The sequence below is a fragment of the Myxine glutinosa genome, chromosome 8 (genome assembly GCF_964187855.1).
Source record: "Myxine glutinosa chromosome 8, kmMyxGlut1.1, whole genome shotgun sequence".
NCBI classification, from domain to species: Eukaryota; Metazoa; Chordata; class Myxini; order Myxiniformes; family Myxinidae; genus Myxine; species Myxine glutinosa.
Genome location: NC_136268.1, coordinates 13,083,222 through 13,106,063, shown reverse-complemented (window position 1 = coordinate 13,106,063; position 22,842 = coordinate 13,083,222). Strand labels below are relative to the sequence as shown.

General features: G+C 47.7%; 1 protein-coding gene across 1 annotated transcript in view; it reads right to left on the bottom strand.

Annotated features, from left to right (window-relative positions):
- Positions 1–22,842, bottom strand: part of LOC137412430 (serine/threonine-protein kinase ULK2) — a gene marked incomplete in the record, with an annotated part of 138,914 nt that overhangs the window by 23,350 nt on the left and 92,722 nt on the right. The window contains 5 exon segments of the mRNA XM_078782942.1: positions 649–767; positions 963–1,123; positions 1,275–1,447; positions 7,590–7,670; positions 11,857–12,032. Of these exon segments, the coding sequence (XP_078639068.1) occupies positions 649–767; positions 963–1,123; positions 1,275–1,447; positions 7,590–7,670; positions 11,857–12,032 (710 nt within the window).

Genomic DNA, 22,842 nt, shown 5'->3' with positions numbered 1-22,842 from the left:
TTTGGTCTGGTGATGGTCAAATTGGGGTCTGGTGATGGTCAAATTGGGGTCTGGTGATGGTCAAATTGGGGTCTGGTGATGGTCAAATTGGGGTCTGGTGATGGTCAAATTGGGGTCTGGTGATCGTCAAATTGGGGTCTGGTGATCGTCAAATTGGGGTCTGGTGATCGTCAAATTGGGGTCTGGTGATCGTCAAATTGGGGTCTGGTGATCGTCAAATTGAGGTCTGGTGATGGTCAAATTGGGGTCTGGTGATGGTCAAATTGGGGTCTGGTGATGGTCAAATTGGGGTCTGGTGATGGTCAAATTGGGGTCTGGTGATGGTCAAATTTGGGTCTGGTGATCGTCAAATTTGGGTCTGGTGATCGTCAAATTTGGGTCTGGTGATCGTCAAATTTGGGTCTGGTGATCGTCAAATTTGGGTCTGGTGATCGTCAAATCTGGTTCTGGTGATCATTAAATTTAGGTCTGGTGATCATCAAATCACTGAATGAATCCTACAGTGGAAAACATTATGTATACGTTGATGTTATTAAATATCTTTCAATGGTAATTATTTGGTGGTGTTTACTCACAATGCCATGATTACTGGCCTCCTGTGGAATGGGAGGAATTATATCAAGTACTATTGGAGCTATAGATGCGTACCCTTCTTGACAGCGGCGGTGGGAGAAAGGCGTCCCTCATTGACCCGCTCCCGAGCAAGACGCAACACCGAACCCACAACCTCTGCCGCCTTCATATACAGCAATAGTTGTTCTGCCGCTCTGCCAATCATAACGAGCACATCATTACACACCAACACTTGGAAAGAACCAAAAAGTTTCTCCTTTTATAAACACCAATACATCTTTATTTAACAACCAATCAACGTCGTCATCACATTACGAGAACTTAAGTCTTTTCCCACTTCCCCTAACGCAACGCTTCATTTACTTTGGTTATATGTCCGTGTCCCTTACCCCCAGTTCCGGCTGAACTGGCTAATTTGATCAGTGACTGAGCTCTGCTGGTGATCAGCCAAGTCCTCAGTTTCTCCACTCCTGGCATCACCAACAATCATTAGGCTCCGTGCAAAATCGAGGACAAGACTCAGGTCATGGAGCGTGTCTGTATGTTCCCTCTGTAGGAGGAGCCAAATAAATTGGGACAAGGTTACGATGCAAAGCAGGTTGAAGGTGGTCGAGCAATGCCAAATAAATAAATAGACCAAATACCGAACAAGCCGATCAATCACGCACGACTCTTGTATAATTACTGCTTATCGATATCACCTCCATTAGGGTTTCCTCTGGCAACTCTGGAGGCTCCAGCATAACAGCACCCTCCAGTGCAGGAGGAGATGCAGCAAAGCGGAATGGGGGCAGTGAAGGAGGTGACACGCCAACGACTGCCGGAGGCGATGGGGAGCATGGCACGGCACGGCCACAGGCAGAACAAGCCGATGCTGGAGAGAAATGAGAGTAAAATGAATACAGTACTTAACGTGATGGACCAATTGTATTTCCCAAATCTTATTTTTTTGTGTAAATAAGTCAGAAACCTTTTAATATTGGAGAACACTTGCTGTTTTAAAAACAAACAATGACACACAATTCCTAACTAACAGTGCAAGGGACGTGGCATCTCATTCGTGGAAAAACTCTTCTTCCTCCATCTCGTATTCAGCTTTCATCTCCACCAGAAATCAATACAAAGGTTCTTTGTGAGGCGAAGCATTCCTTTATCCAAAAGAGGTGTGACAACCTCTCCTCTTCTTTTACTAACAGGACTTTGTGGTCCTTAGCCAAAGGTATGTCCAACAACTGTGACACCACCTTCCCTTCCCTTTTCTGTTCCGATGATATCATATCGAGCTCTCTGACTAACAAAGCAACTCCAGCGTTTTTTTCCTCCTCTAATTCCGCATTAGATGACTAACATTTGAACACCTTCTGATGCACCCCTTACCAACTCTACCCCTATAATCGATCTTCATCTGTGGATTCAGAGTTATGCGGTTAACAACATATTTCCATGAGAATTCGATATATGCGGGAAACATTCAGAGTTATGCTGTTCATAAATATTCAATATATGCGGCCATTTTCAGGAACCCGACCCCCGCATACATTGAGAACTTACTGGACTTCTCTCTGTAAACACAAGGAAGGCGTGCGGACTAGATGGCATCCCTCCTCATTTCCTGAAGGAGTGTGCTTCAGAACTTGCTCCTGTGCTTGCTAGTTAGGGGTCCATTGGTACCCTTTTGCTAGTTAGGGGAGACCATTGGCATTGGTACCCTTTTTAAATTGCGACGATTATTATTACTAGGGCATGCCCGTACTATATATATATCTAAAATTATATCCCCCCCCTCTATTTACATGAAATGGTTTGGTCCAAAGCGAACGGCTTGCGAGTACGGTGACAATCCCCCCCCTCTATTTACATGAAATGGTTTGGTCCAAAGCGAACGGCTTGCGAGTACGGTGACAATCCCCCCCCTCTATTTACATGAAATGGTTTGGTCCAAAGCGAACGGCTTGCGAGTACGGTGACAATCCCCCCCCTCTATTTACATGAAATGGTTTGGTCCAAAGCGAACGGCTTGCGGAGTTTGGTAAAGAAATCGCCATAGCTCGGTAACTACTTGTCCGATTAATATGAAACCTTGAAAAGGCACATCCTCAGGTCCCCAGCAATATACCTGGCAAGTTTCAAGTATATCGGACCCGTGGTTGTCGAGAAACAGCGGTCACAGACAAACATACAAACATACAAACATACAAACATACACACAGAGATTACTGGAATTATAGATAGATTATTCTAATTTCATGAAATTTGTTGGTGACCTACATGTCACCTGTTGGCGACATTCATCGTATGAATTTGAAACTTTGACCATGTATGGTATACCACTTCACTTGATGCACATCCTAATTATGACGTCATAGGTCACGTGACCTGGCGACCATATTGGATTATTGAAAATCTTAAAAATCTATCTCCTTCATTTCTCGCTAATTAGTCTACGGCTAAATTAATATTGTGATTCCATGAATTTTGTATCGACCTGCAGGCCAAAGTGTTAGTCAGATGAACTTGAAACCTTGACCAATTATAGTATGTTACGTGATTGGATGCATAGCATAAATATGATGTCATAGGTCACGTGATATGGTGGCCATATTGGATTTCTTGAAAACATTTAAATTGCATCTCCACCTTCATTTTTCGATCGAGTTGAAACTTTGACCATTTATAGCATGTCACTTGATTGGATGCATATCGTAAATATGACGTCATAGTACATGTGACCTGGTGGCCATATTGGATTTAATGCAAACCTTTAAAATGCATCTCTGCCTTCATTTTTCGATCGATCGAGTTGAAACTTTGACCACTTATAGTACGCAATGTGATTGGATACATATCCTAAATATGACATCATAGTACATGTGACCTGGTGGCCATATTGGATTTTATGAATACATTTAAAATGCATCTCTGCCTTCATTTTTCGATCGATCAAGTTGAAACTTTGACCACTTATAGTACGCCATGTGATTGGATGCATATCCTAAAAATGACGTCATAGGTCATGTGACCTCCCGGCCATGTTGAATTTCATGCAAACCTTTAAAATACATCTCCTTCATTTTTCGATTGATTGAGTTGAAACTTTAACCAATTATAGTATGCCTCTTTACAACAACAACAACAACTTGTGATTGGATGTGATTTGATGCACATCCTAAATATGATGTCATAGGTCATGTGACATGGCAGCCGTATTGGATTTCGTGAAAACCTTTAAAATGTATCTCCTTCATTTTTCGATCGATTCAGTTCAAACTTTAAACAATCGAATCCAGGCTGCCGTTGTCAATGACTCTGGCGCGCACTTGTCCAATTAGGGTGGAGCATCTTTGGTCCCGGATCATCACTGCCTGCAGTTTTAATTTCGTTTGTTTCTGCTTAAAAAACAAAACTTTTGCTCTTTCCTCGAAACATGCCTCAGTGCAGCCTATTCCAAAAAAGGGTGAGCGTTCAAACCCTTCCAACTACCGTCCTATTGCTCTGACTTCTACTATTTCTGGTCATTGAATGTCTTCTCAATTCCCATTTCCTTCACTCTGCTCTGTCATATCAAGCTTTCTCTCTGACCGCTCTATCTCTGTAATTTCTCCGCCACCAAAGGTGGATGGAGGTTATGTTTTCACTCCTGTTTGTTTGTCTATCTGGTTGTTTGTCTGTGAACAAGATATCTCAAAAGTTGTGGACGGATTCGGACGAAATTTGGCAGAGAGGTAGTGTATGTGACAAGGACAAAATAATTAGATTTTGGTTAAGATCCGGATACCAGAATTTTTTAAGTGATTCTTCGATATATATATATATATGGCGAAGAATCACTTTAAAAATTCTGGTTTTTTAGATTTTGTTGTTGTTTAGATACTGTTGTATATATGTATATATATATTTATATACATATATAAATATATATATAAATATATATATAGTATGTATATATATATATATATATATATATATATATATATATATATATATATATATATGTATATATATATATATATATATATATATATATATATATATATATATATACGTATATATATATATATATATATACGTATATATATATATATATAATTAGGGTGGTCCTCAAATGTAAACATTAACTTTTCCAAAGTGCTTTTCCATTTTTTTATTACACCTGTAGAGAGAACAAATTGGGTAAAATTTCATTTCATTTTGAAAACTTTTACCACTGTCACATGGCCCCTGCTAATCTGCTAATCAGCACTATACAGAAATTATTTCGGTTTGTTTCAGTTATGATGGCGAGTGCAAGTACTTCAAGAAGTGCAACCAGAAAAAGAACCATGTGTGGCTGATAGGCTGCCATCTTGAAAAACTACCAGAAACTCGGCTCCCATCTTGGCAAGAGATTCTGCAGCGATACTTTAAGCTACATCATGCTGAGAAATTGGACATAAGCAGTGCCGCAACAACTGTTGTTTGTGAGACATTATGCATCTGGGAGAAAGCACGGATCCCCACTGCAGATGAGCGGAATATCATTGCAAAACTAGAGAGAAAAGTAGAACAATACAGATCCATCCTGAAAGGAAAGAGCCGGCGATCTGTCCCTCAGATAAAGAAAGAAGAGCAGTTTCAAACCGGTCGACGTGACTTATTTGACATTGCTCATGTTGATGTCCTTGATCTGATCAAAATACCAGAGGACCGTGAATTCCTTAAGGCACAACGGGAGCCAGGTCGACGGGGCTTTATGGTTGGTGTTGAAAAGGTGCTAGCAGGAAAAGAGGAGCGGACACATCAACGTGACAAGGTGTTGACTGAAAGAGAGCAGCATGAAAAAGAGAAGCAAGCAGCCCGAGAGGAGACTCTTGAGCTAGCATCATCAACAGACAGCAGTGCTGAAGCCAGTGATCATGACGACTCTGCTGTTCTATCTGCTTCAAAGAGGCAGAGCCGAAAGCGTGCAAGTAGCATTGTTACACCGGACCTAACAGCAGCTCTCGACCGCACCAAGGTTAGCGATCGATCAGCTGTTCACATCTTGTCAGCAGCAGCCTCTGCTCTGGGACACGACCCTTCAGAGTTGGCCATCAACCGCACATCGATCAGGAAATCCAGGCGGATCCAACAGAAGACAATTGCAGGTGACATCCAGGCATCCTATGCTCCAAACACAAGTCTGGTGGTTCATTGGGATGGCAAGCTCCTTCCAGACGATGGGACTAAAAAAGTTGATCGCCTTCCTGTCATTGTCAGTGACCCACAAGGAACTGGAAAGCTTCTGGGTGTGCCAAAGCTGCCAGCAGGAACTGGACTAGCAACAGCTGCTGCTGTTATGCAATGCCTCGAAGAATGGCATTTGCAAGACATGGTGGCAGGTATGAGCTTTGACACGACAGCCAGCAACACTGGTTCAGCACTTGGTGCATGCACTATTTTGCAGCAAAAGCTTGGACGACCACTATTACATTTTGCATGCCGGCATCACATTCTGGAACTAGTGGTAGAGGCAGCAATGGCAGCATTCAAACCATTTCTTGGTCCATCTAAAGGACCTGAGATAGCCGTCTTCAAGCGTTTCCAGTCAAACTGGAATTCCATTGACCAAAGCAAGTTTAAGCCAATGATGCCTGATGACCTGGACTCTGTAGTTTCAGGTGTATTTTTAAGTTGCAAAGAAGATGTCGTTTCATTCTGCATCCAGAAACTGGAATCGGGCCAACTACGAGATGACTACCGTGAACTTCTTGAGTTGACTATTATTCTGTTTGGTGAGCGTCCTCCGAGAGGATTCAGGTTCATGCAGCCAGGAGCCATGCATCGGGCAAGATGGATGGCCCGTGTGATTTATGGAATCAACATCTACTTGTTCCGTGATCAGTTTTGACTGACCCCAAAGGAACTCACTGGCATAAAGCGTTTTACAGCATTTGTTGGAGCAGTGTATACCAAAGCCTGGTTCAGCGCTCCATCTGCCATTGGTGCTCCCGCTGGAGACCTAGCTCTCTTAAAAGCACTCATTTTCTATCCTGATTCAGTGATTGCCGAAGCCACCAGCAAAAAGCTTTCCAATCACTTGTGGTACCTCAGCGAAGAACTGGCAGTACTTGCTCTGTTTGACGATAGTATTGAGCTTGATGTCAAGCGAATGATAGTAGCTGCTCTTAAAGAAGAATGCCAAGAGAATCCTCAACCACGGGTACATGTGGATCTTACAGCAAAAGAAGCCATCGCTGCCAAGACTGTTGCAGATTTTGTTACTTCTGCCTCACTGCGAATTTTTACTGCATTCAAAGTCAATACTGACTTCCTAGAAAAGGACCCTGGTGAGTGGGCCGATGACCCATCATTTCAGTCATCACAGCAAGTCTTGCGTGGTATTGCCACTGTCAACAACTTTGCAGAACGTGGTGTAGCATTAATACAGGACTACAATCAAGTCTTGACAAAGGATGAACAGCAGCACCAGTACCTGTTGCAAGTTGTTGAGTGGCATCACCATCAGTTCCCCGACGCAAAGAAGATAAGGAGGAAATAATTTACCACAGAACTTATTAATGAGGAATCAATGGTCTGGAGGACTCTTCCTCTGTGTGTTTATGATGATTGTCATACATTCTTACTGATTTGGGATTACATCTGAGTGTTAGTTTATTAAAAACAATTTTGTGTGTCGATACTGAAACATTGTAATTTTCAACCCATGTGTGACAGTAGCAAATAAAGTCGTATAGAAACCATCTTTGGCACATTTCATTTTTTCACAAGAAGGAACAATTTTAGCAACAGGCACCTGAAAAAAGTCCAATTTAATTTTTTGGTGTACATTTGAGGACCACCCTAAAATATATATATATACATACAACAGTGTGCTTTTAAAAATAATCACCAATACTGTACAAAATATTATTCGCACTGAGGTTTACCAATTTGACATCCAAAAATGTCCAGCAGCTCTAAAATGATCATTTCTTGCACGAGCAGCTACAATTCTTAAACTCGACATTATACACTTTGCTGTCACTTTCATTGCTCACCCGTGAAGGTTCGTCCCCGGGGAGGGGTCGGGCTCCGCGGTGGTGAACCAACGGTGAATACGGGACGTCCACCCGTCATGGCTGGGGTGCAGAAGAGAAGGAAGAGAGGGGGAAATTAATGGAGCATTAGCAGCTCAATGTTTATGACAGAAGTGCTCACCTATAACGTGACACTTGGAGATATTTCAAGCTAACAAAACAAAAAACAACAGCATGCATTTTAAAGCCATTTTCCCTGCAAGAGCGGGGGTTAGCCTTGCGGTCCCCATGACAATCTTCTCCATTTTGCCCTATTTTCTGCATCTCCCCTTGTTAACCCCCTTGCCCGCATTTCTTCTTCGACCATCTTTAGCCAAGTCTTTCTCGGTCTTCCCCGTCCTCTACTTCCTTCTACGTTCATTTCCATCACTTTTCAACCAGTCATTTTCATCCTTCATCAACACATGACCAAACCATCTCAAACTGTTCCTCTTCACAGCATCAATCACAGGCTCTATTCCCATCATCTTTCGCAATTCATCATTTGTCTTCCTCTCTCTCAACGATACTCCGCACATCCAACGAACCATTCGCATTTCCACCCTTTCCAGCCTTCGTTGCTGCTCTACGTTCATTACCCATGTCTCGCTCCCATAAATCATAACACTTCTCACACATGCAGCATACACCTTTCCCTTCAGCTTCAACGACACTCCCCTCCTCATCAGCACGCTACTCAGTTCCCGAAACTTCTTCCATGCACATCTCACTCGAGCAACCGTTGCTGAGTCTGATCCACCTTCTCCATTCAGCATTGAGGTAACAAAATGTTTTCACACCTTCCAGCTTCAAGCCGTCTCCAAGATCCAACTCAACATTTCCTCTATCTGCAGTTCCCTCTGTGCACACCTTACACTTGAATGTAGCTACCACACTGGTTAATGACCCTCTCAAACCACTACATTTTTGATGAACCCACTCAGCGCACATTGTACATTGAATGGAATTCACTCCGACACCCTTCCTGCACACAGCACACAGCCACTTCCCAGTTATTTCCACCTCACCACATGCTTTACCACTTGCCATCACCTTCGTTTTTCCGATATTCACATGCAGACCTTTTGTCGCCATACATTCTTTCCACTTGTTCATCTGCTCTTTCAGTCCATCCATACTTTCTGCAATCAACACCAGATCATGTGCATACAACAACTCCCACGGTAAACACTCCTTTACGTTCCAAGCCAGCACCTCCATCACAGCTACAAATAGTAGTGGACTTAGTACCGACCCCTGATGCACTCCCACCTTCACCTCAAACTCACCACTGTTCCCGTCCTTCTTCGTTACAGCTGTGCGCGCTCTTTTGTACATTGCCATCACTACTGTGATCAACCATTCCTCCACTCCTAACTTCCTCAATGCCCATTTCACTACCTCACGTGGAACCCCTATCGAATGCTTTTCTCCAGATCAACAAACCCAAGAAACAACTTCTTCCTCTTCTCCATGTACTTCTCCTGCAACTGCCTCACAATAAAAAGTGCGTCTGTCGTTCCTCTTCCTGGCATAAATCCAAACTGCATTTCATCAATCTTCACTTTATTCCTTATCCTCCTCTCCAACACCCTTTCCAATACCTTCATTCCATGCTACAATAACTTTGTCGCTCGACACGAGCCACAGTCCAGAGGGTCACCTTTCCCCTTGTATAGAGGGACGAGGGTACTCAGTTCCCAAGCCACTGGAATGCGGCCTTCTTTCACCACCAGATTACAGATCTCTGTCATTCTCTTCACACCCCAACTTCCTGCTGCCTTCAACATATCTCCCACAACTCCCGTCGGCCCTCCCGCTTTTCTACTCTTCATTGCTTTTATCGCTTCCTCAACTTCCTTCTCGGTTATCTTTCTGCCGGTCCTAAAACTGGGTTACTCTCTATGTTGCCATCCCATTCATTCTCTGCATTCAACAGCATTTCCATATATCTCTTCCATCTTCCTTTAATTCCATCTGGGTCCACAACGATTTGTCCCACTTCATCCTTCAAGCAACTCACCCCCGTCACATCACACCTCTCTTTCGCTATCTGCTTTGCAATCCTGAATACCGCTCTCTGACCCTCTTCTGAATCCAAGCTTTCTCCGAACATTTTCCTACATGCCTCCTGCGCCTTTGCTACCTCTTTACTTGCAGCCTTCTTGGCTGCATTATAACTTTCATGCTCTGCCTTTTCTGCCCCCATACCCTTCGCCGTCTGCCACTCCTTCAACTTCTTCCTCTTCTCATCAATCTTCTTTCCAACTTCATCATCCCACCACCATGTTTCCGAGTGCTCGGTGGTCCTTTTGTCCATCCACATACCTCACCAACGGCTCCCAACAGACTATATTTCATTGACATCCAACCACTTTCAAGCTCAACCACATCATCCTCTGCCCTACTCAGCCTCTCTTTTAATGCCTCCCTCACTGTCACCTCTTTCAACCTCCACACCTTCATTCTCGGTTGGTACTTCACCCACCGAGCTCTCCTCGCACCTTCCACCCTTATGTCGCAGACAACCAAGTGGTGCTGTGAAACAGCCTCTTCCCCCGGGATCACCTTTGTGTCCCGGAGGTGCCCCCTATCTCGCCTTCGCACCAGCAGGTAGTCAACGGTTGTCGTCGACCCACCTGACGTGTATGTAACAAGCTTATTATCCTCTTTCTGGAACTGAGTATTACAAATCAACAACTCAGCTCCATCAGCAAACTCCAAAATCCTTTCACCTTCTCCATTTTTCACACCATATCCGTAACCCCCATGAACTCCCTCAAAACCATCCATACTCCTTCCCACATGTCCATTTAGGTCTCCTCCGACCACAACAACTTCCTCATCTTTCACGTTTTCCATCAGCTTCTCTATCGCACACCAGAACTTGTCCTTCTCTTCATCGATCTGACCAACCTGCGGAGCATATCCCGAGATGACGTTCACCAAGAGCTTTCCAATCATTTTCACCATCATCAACCTTTCACTCACTCTCGTCACACTCACCACACTGTCTACAAACTCCTCAGAAAACAGGACACCAACACCATTCACGCCCTCCGGGCACCCTTGCCACACAAGCTTCTATTTCTCTCCCTGCCTACCCTTCACCATTCTCACACCACTTCCCTTCCATCTCGTCTCTTGCACACAACATAAGTCCACTCTTCTTCTGACCAATACTTCCACCACTTATCCTGATCTCCCTGTCATTGTCCCTACATTCCATGTCCCAAACCTCAGAAACCGATCTCCACGTCGGGCATCAGACGTTTCGTCGTCATAAATGGAATGATTTCCACCCTTGCTTCGATCGGGTTCCCCACCTTGAGTTTTGACAAGAGGGAGTGGGGTCCCCCACGGGGTACTTCGGGCTGTACCCTGCCCATATGTAGTTGTAATAGTCATGGTTCTCTTTTTGAGGCAATGTTTTTATGGCCGGATGCCCTTCTTGACGCCAACCCTTTTTAGTCGCCTCTTACGACATGCAGGGATACGGTGTACCTATTCTAAACCGGGGTACACACAGATATTTCAAGGTAAGTTAACTATTTTTCATATTTTTCTATCAACTCAAAGCAACATGACTGATGCTTCTTCAATGGTATTGTATGCACTTCAGGACAACACTCTCATAAGTGTACTCAAGTATTTGGGCTCCACCAAGAACCTCAATTCATGTACAATGGTGGTTGCAGTGAAAGTTACACTTTTGTTAATAGCTGCGGCAGTAAGCAAAACATGGCGGGTTCTGTGTGCCAGGTCGGCAGCCTGGCACACAGAACCTGCCGTCCTGGCACACAGAACCTGCCGTCCTGGCACACAGAACCTGCCGTCCTGGCACACAGAACCTGCCGTCCTGGCACACAGAACCTGCCGTCCTGGCACACAGAGCCTGCCGACCTGACACACAGAACCTGCCGTCTGCTTACTACGACTACTTGCAGCACATTTCGAGGATGATAGCCTTTAAAGAAAAATCTGGGAAGTGTTGAAAAAGTGATGGTAATGAGGAACATCAATTGAGGTGCTAAGATCATCTGGTGGTCATAACCACAAGTATGCATGGCATCAGGTCCCAAATTATCGTGGTATGTCATACAAGTAAAAGCTGTTGCTCAAGAGCTTTCAGTGAGCATTGACAGAATAGAAACTACTTTGCCAGCTACTGTGGAAACTAGTGCATAAATGTGTAACTTTCAATTAATACATGCTGACATCAAAATAAGCTCTTTAGTTATGAAAATACCTGTGCCACCTGTGTGACCCTGTTTGTCGGAGCCCACGCTGTCTGGACTGCTCCCTCGCGAGCCAGTCATTTTTAGCAACCCATGCTGGTACCATGGCTCCATCAAATGAACACCTATTCCTCCATGTTGAATTGGTTGTAGCAGCTGGTCAGACAAGTGACCAGAACTGTGGGATCTGCAGAGTAATGATTAAAGGGTTCATTTACCTGGTCGTTTGGAAATAAGGTGTGTGACAATGATAATAGTTAGAATCAAATCAACATGGAACCTAAAAAGAAAAAATAGGGGCAATACCCCTGGGTGATTAAGGTTGTAGTCAAGTTTCGTCAAAATCGTCTGTGTAGCTTCAGAGAAGAAAGCAAATACCTATTTTGGGGGGTCAAACCTGGACCCCCTTTGATCCACAGTAGACTCAAATTATTTTTTTTTTAATGCTGTGAACAAACTTAAATTGCAACATACCAAATATCATTTTAGCCAAGTTTAGTCACAACATCTCATCAGCAGTTTCGGAGAAGTTGCAAGTGTTGATGGACTGATGACGTGCCATCCTATAAGCTCCCTGGAAATACATTCCAGGTGAGCTAAAAATGAAGACTCTTTTCATAATAGCACAGAGGAGTAGGGCAACTTTTTTTTTACTCGATCTACCTGCTGGCAATCAAAATTGAAAATAGCCCCATGTGGACTGATGGTCATCTCTTGAGGTTGTCATTCAGAACTCTGATGATCCCCCCCCCCCCCACCCCCCATTCACCCTGGAAGCCCCCCTGATCCGAAAACGAAAACTGTAAGACCGAACAATCCTGCGACCCATCGAGAAGAAGGGCTGTATTGGGTGTTAGGGCAATCAATTGGTAAACTACATTGTATTCATAGAATACTTATACCATGCGCGGTCAACTTGGTGCGAGCCAACTTTTCTGTTTTGCACATTTTTTTTCTTTGATCCAATATGGCTGCCAGACCACGTGGCCGATGACATCATAAATTTATATTCTACAATATAAATGTTGCACCGATCATGCTGAATACATTTAAAACTGATCAGACTAAGCGCTCTCCCTGTCAAATTTTGACGTCATAATTACGACACCAATGACGTCATCGTTAACAACAACTATTCCCCATGCGGAGTTCTTTACAATGCGCCACGTTTCAATTTTTTCCATGGAGCGGTTTTGGAGATATAGAGGTGTAACTTTTCTCAGTTTTTCCAAGATGGCGCCTGTACCACGTGACATATTACATCATCATTAACATTAAAATATTCTACAGGAGTAGGTGCTCCGATGGTGAAAAATTAGTGTCAATCGGAACAAGAATTGCAGAGAAAAAAATAATAATATTGATCGAATCAGGCGTTGTAGTTAGCAAAATAAGGGAGGAGCAGCAAAAACAGCAAAAAGTTAACGGAGGACCAGACAGACATCCGGACAATCACATCCCATTCATTTTATAAGGTCATCTTTTCGAGATTGAGATGAGATGACATCAAAATCATTACAAACGGAAACGTACTGTTTTTTTAAAGGAAGCCATAAAGGTGTTAAATCGGGTGCTGTAAAAGACGCAGCATCAATGGCTGTAAACTTCTGATTTTTTTTTTCTACAACCTTTAAAAACTTTATTTTATTTAAATTTAATAATATACTTGGACTGAACCCAAATCACCTTCTTGGCACTTTGAACCCCCCGCTCCTGCATATAGACTCTCTGACTCGCGCCAGGCTCCTGCATATAGACTCTCTGGCAGGCTGACGCTCTCTTGCAGATGCTGGCTGACACTCTCTTGCTGGGCTCCTGAGAAACGCTGTTCTTCTTGTCGGGTTCCTGCTACGTGCACGTCCTTGATCAACGCCCCTGCCGCGAACATCTCCGGCTGTGGTGTCCCAGGTTGGAGCGATCCTTGGGGGTTTCCGTCCAACGAGCCCGTCCAGCCAAACTGCACGAAGCGGCTGCGCTTTGTGCGCATTACCCTCTTCCTTCCCTTCCCCGAACGAATGAGGGCCCTTGTCTGGGCACTTAGGTAAGGCCGCTAAGATTCTCTGCTTTGTCCCTTTTCTGTGAATACTGTACATTGTGAATAAATCCTGTGGTTTGGTTTCTAACCTGGCCGTCATTGTCCTTTCCACATTGGCCTAGCATCGCCCCGAATTAAAACCACTCGATCGGGTTCAATAGTGTTAATGGCACGAGTTACACGACGCACAACCGCTCGGGCGTCCAGTATCAGAGTGACTCGTGCGGGGTTCAGTTCCCGTTCTCACAGCTGCGTGTGTCGAAGGTACTCGTGTCGTGACCGTTAACCCTTCCGCGCGTAGCTGCGGGCTCGGCGGCTGGAATTGCTTAGCAATCCGTTCACCACGAGTGTAGTGTGGTTGGCGGCCTCGTGGACTCGGAGTTTGAGGGGGAGCATGGCTTAACCCCCCCTTATTACGTCGAAGAACCCGAGATCCGCAACAAAATTGGTGTCAGGATTGTGATATTTGGACCTGGAGTGCGCTTCACGTACTCAAAATTACGAGCGAGTGGAAATTTAGTTTAAAAACTTTTTTTTTTTGAATTTGTGCGATGGCAGGCCAAGATGACCAGGTGCCGGTGGGTTTTTTTTTTTTTTTTTTGTATACAGAGTCGAGGCTCGTGAAAGAGCTAACATTTATCAAACAAACAAGCAAACAAAGTATATAAAAAGGGGAGCGGTCGACAAGATGGGGAGAGAAGGGGAGGAAGCACACAAACACAACATTTGAGAGCAGGGACATCGGGAGATGTGTGGGAGGGAGAGGGCCTGGGGGGAGGCAGGATAGGTATAAAACGCAAGGACACCAAGGACTTCCAGGAAAGAAGTCAAAAGTCACCTCAAAAAAGTGGATTTGGGGTGAAATTAGCGGGGGTAGAAAAGATCAAGGTTTTGGATTGGGGAAGATAAGAGATGGTGGTGAACAGCCGTTTTAAAGACCTGGGGGGAGGAGTGGGATTGAATAGAGTGAGGGAGTTTGTTCCAGAGGCAGGAGAAAAGAGGAATGAAGGAGTGAAGGTGAGCAGAGAGTCCTGATTTTGGCAGTTTAACCATAAGAGGGTTGCAGGCAGATCTTTTGCGACCTGTAGGAATATTTGGGGGACAGAGCCCAGAGAGAGCTGGGGGAGCAAGGCCGGAGAGGAGTCCGGTAGAAGACGGAAAGACCACCAACCTGCCTGCGGTGAGTAAGTGAAAGGCCCTCGGAGATAGCGTCATCGCGGGAGATTCCAATTTATTTTATTTAAATTGAATAATATACTTGAAGACTGAACCCAAATCACCTTCTTGGCACTTTGAACCCCCCGCTCCAGCATATAGACTCTCTGACTCGTATCGAAGTATCGAAAATGTGGACGAATTAATGACCCAGGACCAGCAGGAACAATTGGAAGGGGGAGTTGATGAGGGTGCAGAAGGAGGGGGAAAAATGGCGGCGCTTCGCACGCGGCGGCGGAAGCCGAGCCCGCTGTGCAAGTGGGGGTTATGGACATGCAGTTATTCATGACTCAAATCATGGCATACATGGAAAAGATGAGTGAGAAATCAACCAGGGAAATGAACAAAATGGGTGGTCAAATGAGTAATCAGATGAACACCATGAGAGAGGAAACAAACTGCAACATGGAAAAGATGAGGGAGGAATCCAGGTGCAACATGAAAAAGATGGGGGAGGAATCCAGGTGCAACATGGAAAAGATGGGGGAGGACATTGGCCGTAAGATGAGCAGGGAGGTAGCAGTGGTCCGCGACGAGGTGAAGCGGTGCGAGGAGTGCGTGGAGAGGGAGTTGAAGCGGAGTACAGCTAAACTACAAGGGGGTATAGAAGAACTGACTCGGGAAGAAGAGAAATTGACTGTGGGACAACAGGAATTAAGGGAACAGGTGGGTAAGAATACCGACGTAATTGGGGGGTTGAAGGCAACGCAAAAAGAACTGAAGCGGGAAGTAGTAGCGACGAAGAGGGAATGTAAAATGGTGCACAAGGGACTGACGAAGAGGGTGGATGAGGTAATAGAGACGATGAGAACAAAGGAACGAGAAATTAGGACACACATAGAGACGACCAAGGTAGCCTTAGAAGGGGATATTTCGGGGGCGCACCTGGAAATAAAAGAAGTGAAACAGAAGCTGGAGGAGGTAGAAGAAGGAATGAGTGAGATTAAAAAGAGACGAAGTGAGACAGAGAATGAATTAAGGGAGGAGGTGATGGAGTATGTGCAAGGTTTGTGTTCGCACCGGGATGATGCGCTTGCTGACCAAATGGAAAGTTTGCAGTTGCTGGCAGAGAAGCGGGGGAAGGAGAGTCCCGAGGTGAGTTGGAATTGCGGGAATGTGTTTGGTGCGACGGGAGCTCGACAAGCTTGGGGGTCGGGATAGACCCGGGCGTTCGTGAAAGGCCCATTGTGAGGGGTGAGACTGACATGGAGTGCGTGGAGAGAGAGTGCGTACCGGAGTGTGTGGAGAGAGAGTGCGTACCGGAGAGCGTGGAGAGAGAGTGCGTACCGGAGTGTGTGGAGAGAGAGTGTACACTGGAGTGTGTGGAGCGAGAGTGCACACCGGAGTGTGTGGAGAGAGAGTGCACACTCAAGTGTGTGAAAGGCATGTGTGCACCAGTGTGTGCGATGACGGAGTGTGTAAAAGGTGTGTGTGTGCCTAGGTGTGCGAGTATGGAGTGGGTAGCGAGTTGTGATGATGCGGCCCAGGCATCGACACCGACCGGGGTAGTGCTTAGCGGGACGAGTAGCGCACGCGAGCCCCCGACGAGTGGTGCGCCGTGGGGACCGGAGGGAATCGGTGCCGCGTCGGTCTCGCAAGGACCGGCGTGCACGATTCGTGCCTCCGGCCCCTGCATGGTATTGTTGGTGCCGAACCGCGGCAAGGGCAATCGGCCGGGTTCGAGGGGTAATTTGGAATTTCGCAGCCACGCACCTTACCGGGTGAGGTGCTTTGACCCTAGCCGGATGGGTCATCGTGCGTGGGACCGAAGGGCCCCGCGCAGGGATGGAGCCCGGCACTTGGGCCCATCAATTCCTCCCCCCTTAGATCGTCAATGCTGGACAACCCATACAGGCGACCAACCACCCGCATGGATCGCTCGGCCCTTCGAGGCCGAGCCGTGACAAAGTACCTCCATGAATGGGGGCTCATAGTTTAGAAGACTGGGGGGAGTATTGTACCCCACGTGGGGGAATGGTAGTGTGACCATTCTTCACATGGGGGGGGGGGGGGCATGAGCACTAGTTTAGGGGGATGGCAGTGTTAGGCCCATGGAGGGGTCAGCAATGGTTGCCTCCATGGGGCACCTAAACTAACCGAGGGAGGGCTAGGATAATGATAGGGATTTAGAGAGACCTTATGGACCAAGATTTAAGTAGTGACATGAACAGTAGTGGGGACATAGAGAGTTGAGGTGGTTGTGAAACAAAATGGTGTGCATAGTTTAAAGGGACGATGGGGGAAGCACGAGTTATAGGGGAAATTAGTTAGGTAGACGATGCTGTGTGTGTGAGAATAAATGGAATTGTGTAATGGTGTGAAAGTAGTTGGTGTGGAATAAAAGGTGTGGAATGCATGGTGTGCAAATGCTTGGTGTGGAATGCATGGTGCGAAGGATTTAATGGGGGGAGTGGAACCAATTCACGAAAGCCCGGGTGGGTAGTTTAAAGTTAGGTAGAGGGTGCAGGTAAATTGCATGGATATTGACACCTGTGGTGCTGATGGTAGAATGTAGTGTTTTGTGAGGTGCATGAGGCGGTGGAATGGCTGGGCGTGTGGCTTAATTGGTAGTTATGGTTATTGAGGCACTCCGTCACTGGGAGCTCGTGGGCCAGGTAAGGCCGCAGGTAGGCTCTGGGAGCCAGTTAGATTAGTGTGAGTGGGGCCCGAGGATCCAAGTAAAGGACCCGGGTTGCCCAATGCCAAGGTGGGCATCGAGGGGGTAAGCGCCAGGGAGAGCCTTCCCCAGGTAGATTAGGGTAAGGAGTAGGCAAGCTCGGGAGGCGGCTCCAGTGAACGGAGGGGTGCAGGTAGGTAGACCTGCTGGCAGAGCCACACGACCCAGCCCCAAAATTGTGCGAGGGCACAGGGAGAAAATTTGTTGGGTGAGACCCAAATTCAGGAGGGCACCACAGTGTGGGCAATGGGAATTCGGGTTCTTAGAACCACATAGTTTAAAGAGCCCTACTGGCAGGGTACGACCCCGGGGAGTTTAGATGAGTAATGTATTAGTGTAGTTAGGATGTGAGACCCCTTCGCACCATCCACGACCATTCACCACGGAGGACGAACTTCACACCGAGAGGCTCTGTAAGCTGTTTGGGAAGTAAGATGCATTACGACGTGAGTGAAACATTGTTTTATTCCATCCCTTCCTTCCTGGGGGAACCTGGGAGGGATTTGGGGACAAATTTGGCGTTAGAGGGGGACATGGGAGACAAGACGTAGAGACGAATTCTAAATACAAGGGGGGCTAGGCTAGTGTAGCCAACAGTGGGGGGTACGTACGGTTAGGGACGAGCTTGCTCCGCTCACTCTGCCGCGTTCCTCTCACCGCACCAGGTATGGTGATGCCTGGTCACCTTGTTTTTTCGCGTACACTGTTTGCTTTTCCGTGTGCTTGTTGCGCCTTGTCTACCTCCCCGCCCAGGACCATTTGGAGGCCCACCTGTTGCAGCATCTAGCTGCCAAACATCCCTTCATCTTGCACCTATGGACCACCTGTTGGGTGGCATTCGTCCCAACCTTTGGACCACCTGTTGGGTGGCACTGGCACCACACACACATGGATCACCTGTTGAGTGGCACTGACGCCACGCCTTTGGACCACGTGTCAAGTGGCCCTGCTTGTGCATTAAAAAAAAAAGATCCATGTGTGCAATTGTGAAGATTTAGATGGCCCTGATCTTCAAATGGCCTGTATGCCGGTCAGGGACAGCCGGTTTTTGTTAGCCCGCACAAGATAAGAATCCACAAGATGACGAAGCAGCAAGTGCCTCCATTTCCTTCCTCCATTTCTTCCCTTGAGTCCAGGTCCTGGGTTGTGGTGTTGTAAATAAAGGTTAAGTTTTGTGCATGTAAATATAGGAATGTTTCCCACCGGCTATGTGTTTAGTTCAAAAATTCCAGAAATGCGCGAATAGTTGTGGGTGTGAGTCTGTTAGATAGCTGCTCAATGCATTAGGAGGGACATATCTATGTAAATGATGTCGCACACATGGGATTAGAGTTAAATGTTAGGGGGATTACATCTATGTGTCACACTAATGATAAAAGTAAAAATTTAATACCAGACTCTACCGGTCGCTCCGCCTGAGGTCGACTCGGGACGAGTCTGGTCGGAGAGTGGGGTTGTGTTACGGTTTTGTAAAATAAAGGCAACCCCCCTATAGTTAGTTACACCACAACATGTAGCCTCGTATAGTTAGTTATTTCTTATTAAATGTGAAGTATAGTCTCCTTCCCGGTGTTAGTATGCGTTGAGGCAGGCAGGGTAATGGTAGGCCTCATTGCAGCCTAAGGTGCCTCGTCATGGGCCTAGGCCAGGCCTTGCAGGCCCAAGGGAGGAGCTGGAGGGCGTGGCCGGTGAGCAGCGAACAGCCAATGGGAGCTGAAGGGAGTGGCCGAGGGTGACCAATAAGGGGCTGTCATGACACGTGACCCCAGGCGGCCATTGGTGGCCCCTGGAACTTTTCGAGTGGGGTGTCGGGGGGCTATAAAACCCGGCCCGGACTCCCCGCTCTCTCTCTGACTCGCGCCAGGCTCCTGCATATAGACTCTGACTCGCGCCGGGCTCCTGCATATTGACTATCTGACTCGCGCCGGGCTCCTGCATATAGACTCTCTGACTCACGCCAGGCTCCTGCATATAGACTCTCTGGCAGGCTGACACTCCCTTGCAGATGCTGGCTGACACTCTCTTGCTGGGCTCCTGAGATACGCTGTTCTTCTTGTCGGGTTCCTGCTACGTGCTCGTCCTTGATCAACGCCCCTGCCGCGAACATCTCCGGCTGTGGTGTCCCAGGTTGGAGCGATCCTTGGAGGTTTCCGTCCAACGAGCCCGTCCAGCCAAACTGCACGAAGAGGCCGCGCTTTGTGCGCATTACCCTCTTCCTTCCCTTCCCCGAATGAATGAGGGCCCTTGTCTGGGAACCTAGGTAAGGCCGCTAAGATTCTCCGCTTTGTCCCTTTTCTGTGAATACTGTACATTGTGAATAAATCCTGTGGTTTGTTTTCCAACCTGGCCGTCATCGTCCTTTCCACATTGGCCTAGCATCGCCCGGAATGAAAACCGCTCGATCGGGTTAAATAGTGTTAACGGCACGAGTTACACGACGCACAACCGCTCGGGCGTCAGTATCAGCATGACCGTGCGGGGTTCAGTCCCCGTTCTCACAGCTGCGTGTGTCGAAGGTACTCGGGTCGTGACTGTTAACCCTTCTGCGCGTAGCTGCGGGCTCAGCGGCTGGAATTGCTTAGCAATATGTCCACCACGAGTGTAGTGTGGTTGGTGGCCTCGTGGACTCGGAGTTCAAGGGGGAGCAGGGCTTAACCCCCCTTAGTACGTCGACGAACCCGAGATCCACAACAATATATATATATATATATATATATATATATATATATACTAGCAGAAGTACCCGGCATTGCCGGGCGGGGGAAGGGGAGGGGAGGGGAACGGGGGGGAGGGGAGGAGAGGGGGGAGGGGAGAAGAGGGGGGGGAGGGGAGAAGAGGGGGGGGGGGAGGGGAGAAGAGGGGAGGGGGGAGGGGAGGAGAGGGGAGGAGAGGGGGGGAGGGGGGGGAGGGGGAGGGGGAGGGGAGGATGGGAGGGGGAGGGGGAGGGGGAGGGGGAGGGGGGAGGAGGGGCAGGGGGTGAGGGGAACGGGGGGAGGGGAACGGGGGGGGGAGGAGAGGGGGGAGGGGAGAAGAGTGGGAGAGGAGGGGAGGGAGGGGGAGGGGGAGGGGAGGGGAGAGGGAGGGGGAGGGGGGAGGGGGAGAGGGAGGGGGAGGGGAGAGGGAGGAGGGAGGGGAGGGGAGGGGAGTGGGGAGGGAGGGGGGAGGGGGGAGGGGGAGTGGGGGGGAGAGGGGGAGGGGGGAGAGGGGAGGGGGAGGGGAGGGGGAGGGGGAGGGGGGGAGGGGGAGAGGGGGAGGGGGGGGAGAGGGAGGGGGGAGGGGGGAGGGGGGAGGGGAAGGGGAGGGGGGAGGGGGGATGGGGGAAGGGGAGGGGTAGGGGGGAAAGGAAGGGGTAGGGGGGCAAGGAGGGTATGGGGGAAAGGGGGGAGGGGAGGGGGAAGGGAAAGGGGTGGGGGAGGGGGAGGGGGGAAGGGGAAGGGGAGGGGGGAAGGGGAGAGGGTAGGGTGGAGGGGGAAGGGAGGGGGAAGGGGAGGGGGGGGAAGGGTAGGGGGGAGGGGGGGAGGGGAAGGGGGAGGGGGGAAAGGGAGGGGGAGGGGAGAAAGGGAGGGGGAGCGGGGAGGGAGGGGGAGGAGGGGAAGCGGGGAGGAGGGATATAGATGGTTACTGGCAATTGATCACATCCACAAATGATGTAATCCACACAATTTATGTACTTTACATAACCTTAATAGGAATACATGGCCGTGTAGATGGGAAATACAGTTTGTTTGAAATAAATCACAAATATCAGATGAAAGTGAAAAAAAAACCTATGTGGTGTGAATGGCAATGTTCCTCGCTGAAATGTGAAAAAACTGAATTACGTGCGAACGCATAAACTGTGAGATTATGGTGGCAAAGTTTGAACATCACGTGATCGCTCTGAGCGAATCAGCGCGCTGCTCTGCCACCGCCTCAGTTTCCGTGCATAATATTCCTCGCTGAAATGCGCTGAGGTAAAAATATGGTAAAAAAAATATTCTGAAATATTTTTTTTTAGGTCGGCCATGTTCTTCCCAGGCTCAATGTCCATGTCTATGCCAAATATCAAGCACGTGAGCCTCTCCGTTTAGGAGTCCTATCGGTAACATTACACACACACACACAAACTGTGTTATATATATATATATATATATATATATATATATATATATATTGTTGTGGATATGAGAATGTTTTTTTATTTTGTTGTTGTGGTAAAAGGTTGTTGTAAAAGGTTGTTGTAAAATATCACCCCTCCTCCCTCCGTTTGTGGTTGTATAAAGGTCAAAGGGCGTTCTCGTAGTTAGTCCATAAAACATACATGCAGGACACGATATATCTTTTTTGGACAGTTATATCCTTATTATGTGTATTAGTGTAAGGCTGTGTCTTCCATTAATTGAAATACTCCATTGCACCAGTGAAAGAGAATAGATCCCCTTTCCTTCCCATCCCCAAAATCTCCCTTTCCTTCCCATCCCCAAAACCTCCATTTCCATATTACATCCCCTCTCGTCATTGCTGAGCCCTCGATTCACAATCACCTCCCCTCCAATAACCGCCATTGACCATGTGCTTTGAGTCGGAGAAGAAGGGCGTGTCTCCACCTCGTCAGAGGGGAGGAGGGGCGTGCCCGCCCGTCGTCATCCAGGGCGGAGCCCGAGGGTCGCGCGACCAACCAGGGCCGAGGTGAGCGCCCCGATGGGCGTGTCCAAAGCGCCGGCGGCGTAATCGCTGGAGGCGCTATAAAAGGCGCAAAACGGAAGTGAGTAGAGAGTTGGTCACAAGGAGTTGGTCTGAGTCGGTTGCCAGAGGAGGGTCAGTGGTTGCGTTGGTAAGGAGTCGGTGGTCAGTTGGTTGCGGTGAGGAGTCGGTGGTGAGGAGTGAGAGAAACAAGAAAGAGTTGAGGGTTTGGACCAGACGAGTGGGACAAGGCCTGGCAAAGCACGCGACGTACACGGCAGCCAAAACAGCAGCGTGGGGCCTGGCCTGAACGGCGGCTGCTAAACGCGCCGGTTGTGCTGCGGGACCCCCCTTGGACCTCCCTCTCCCTCTCCCTCCAGCCATCCACATCCTGTCATTCCTGCAATT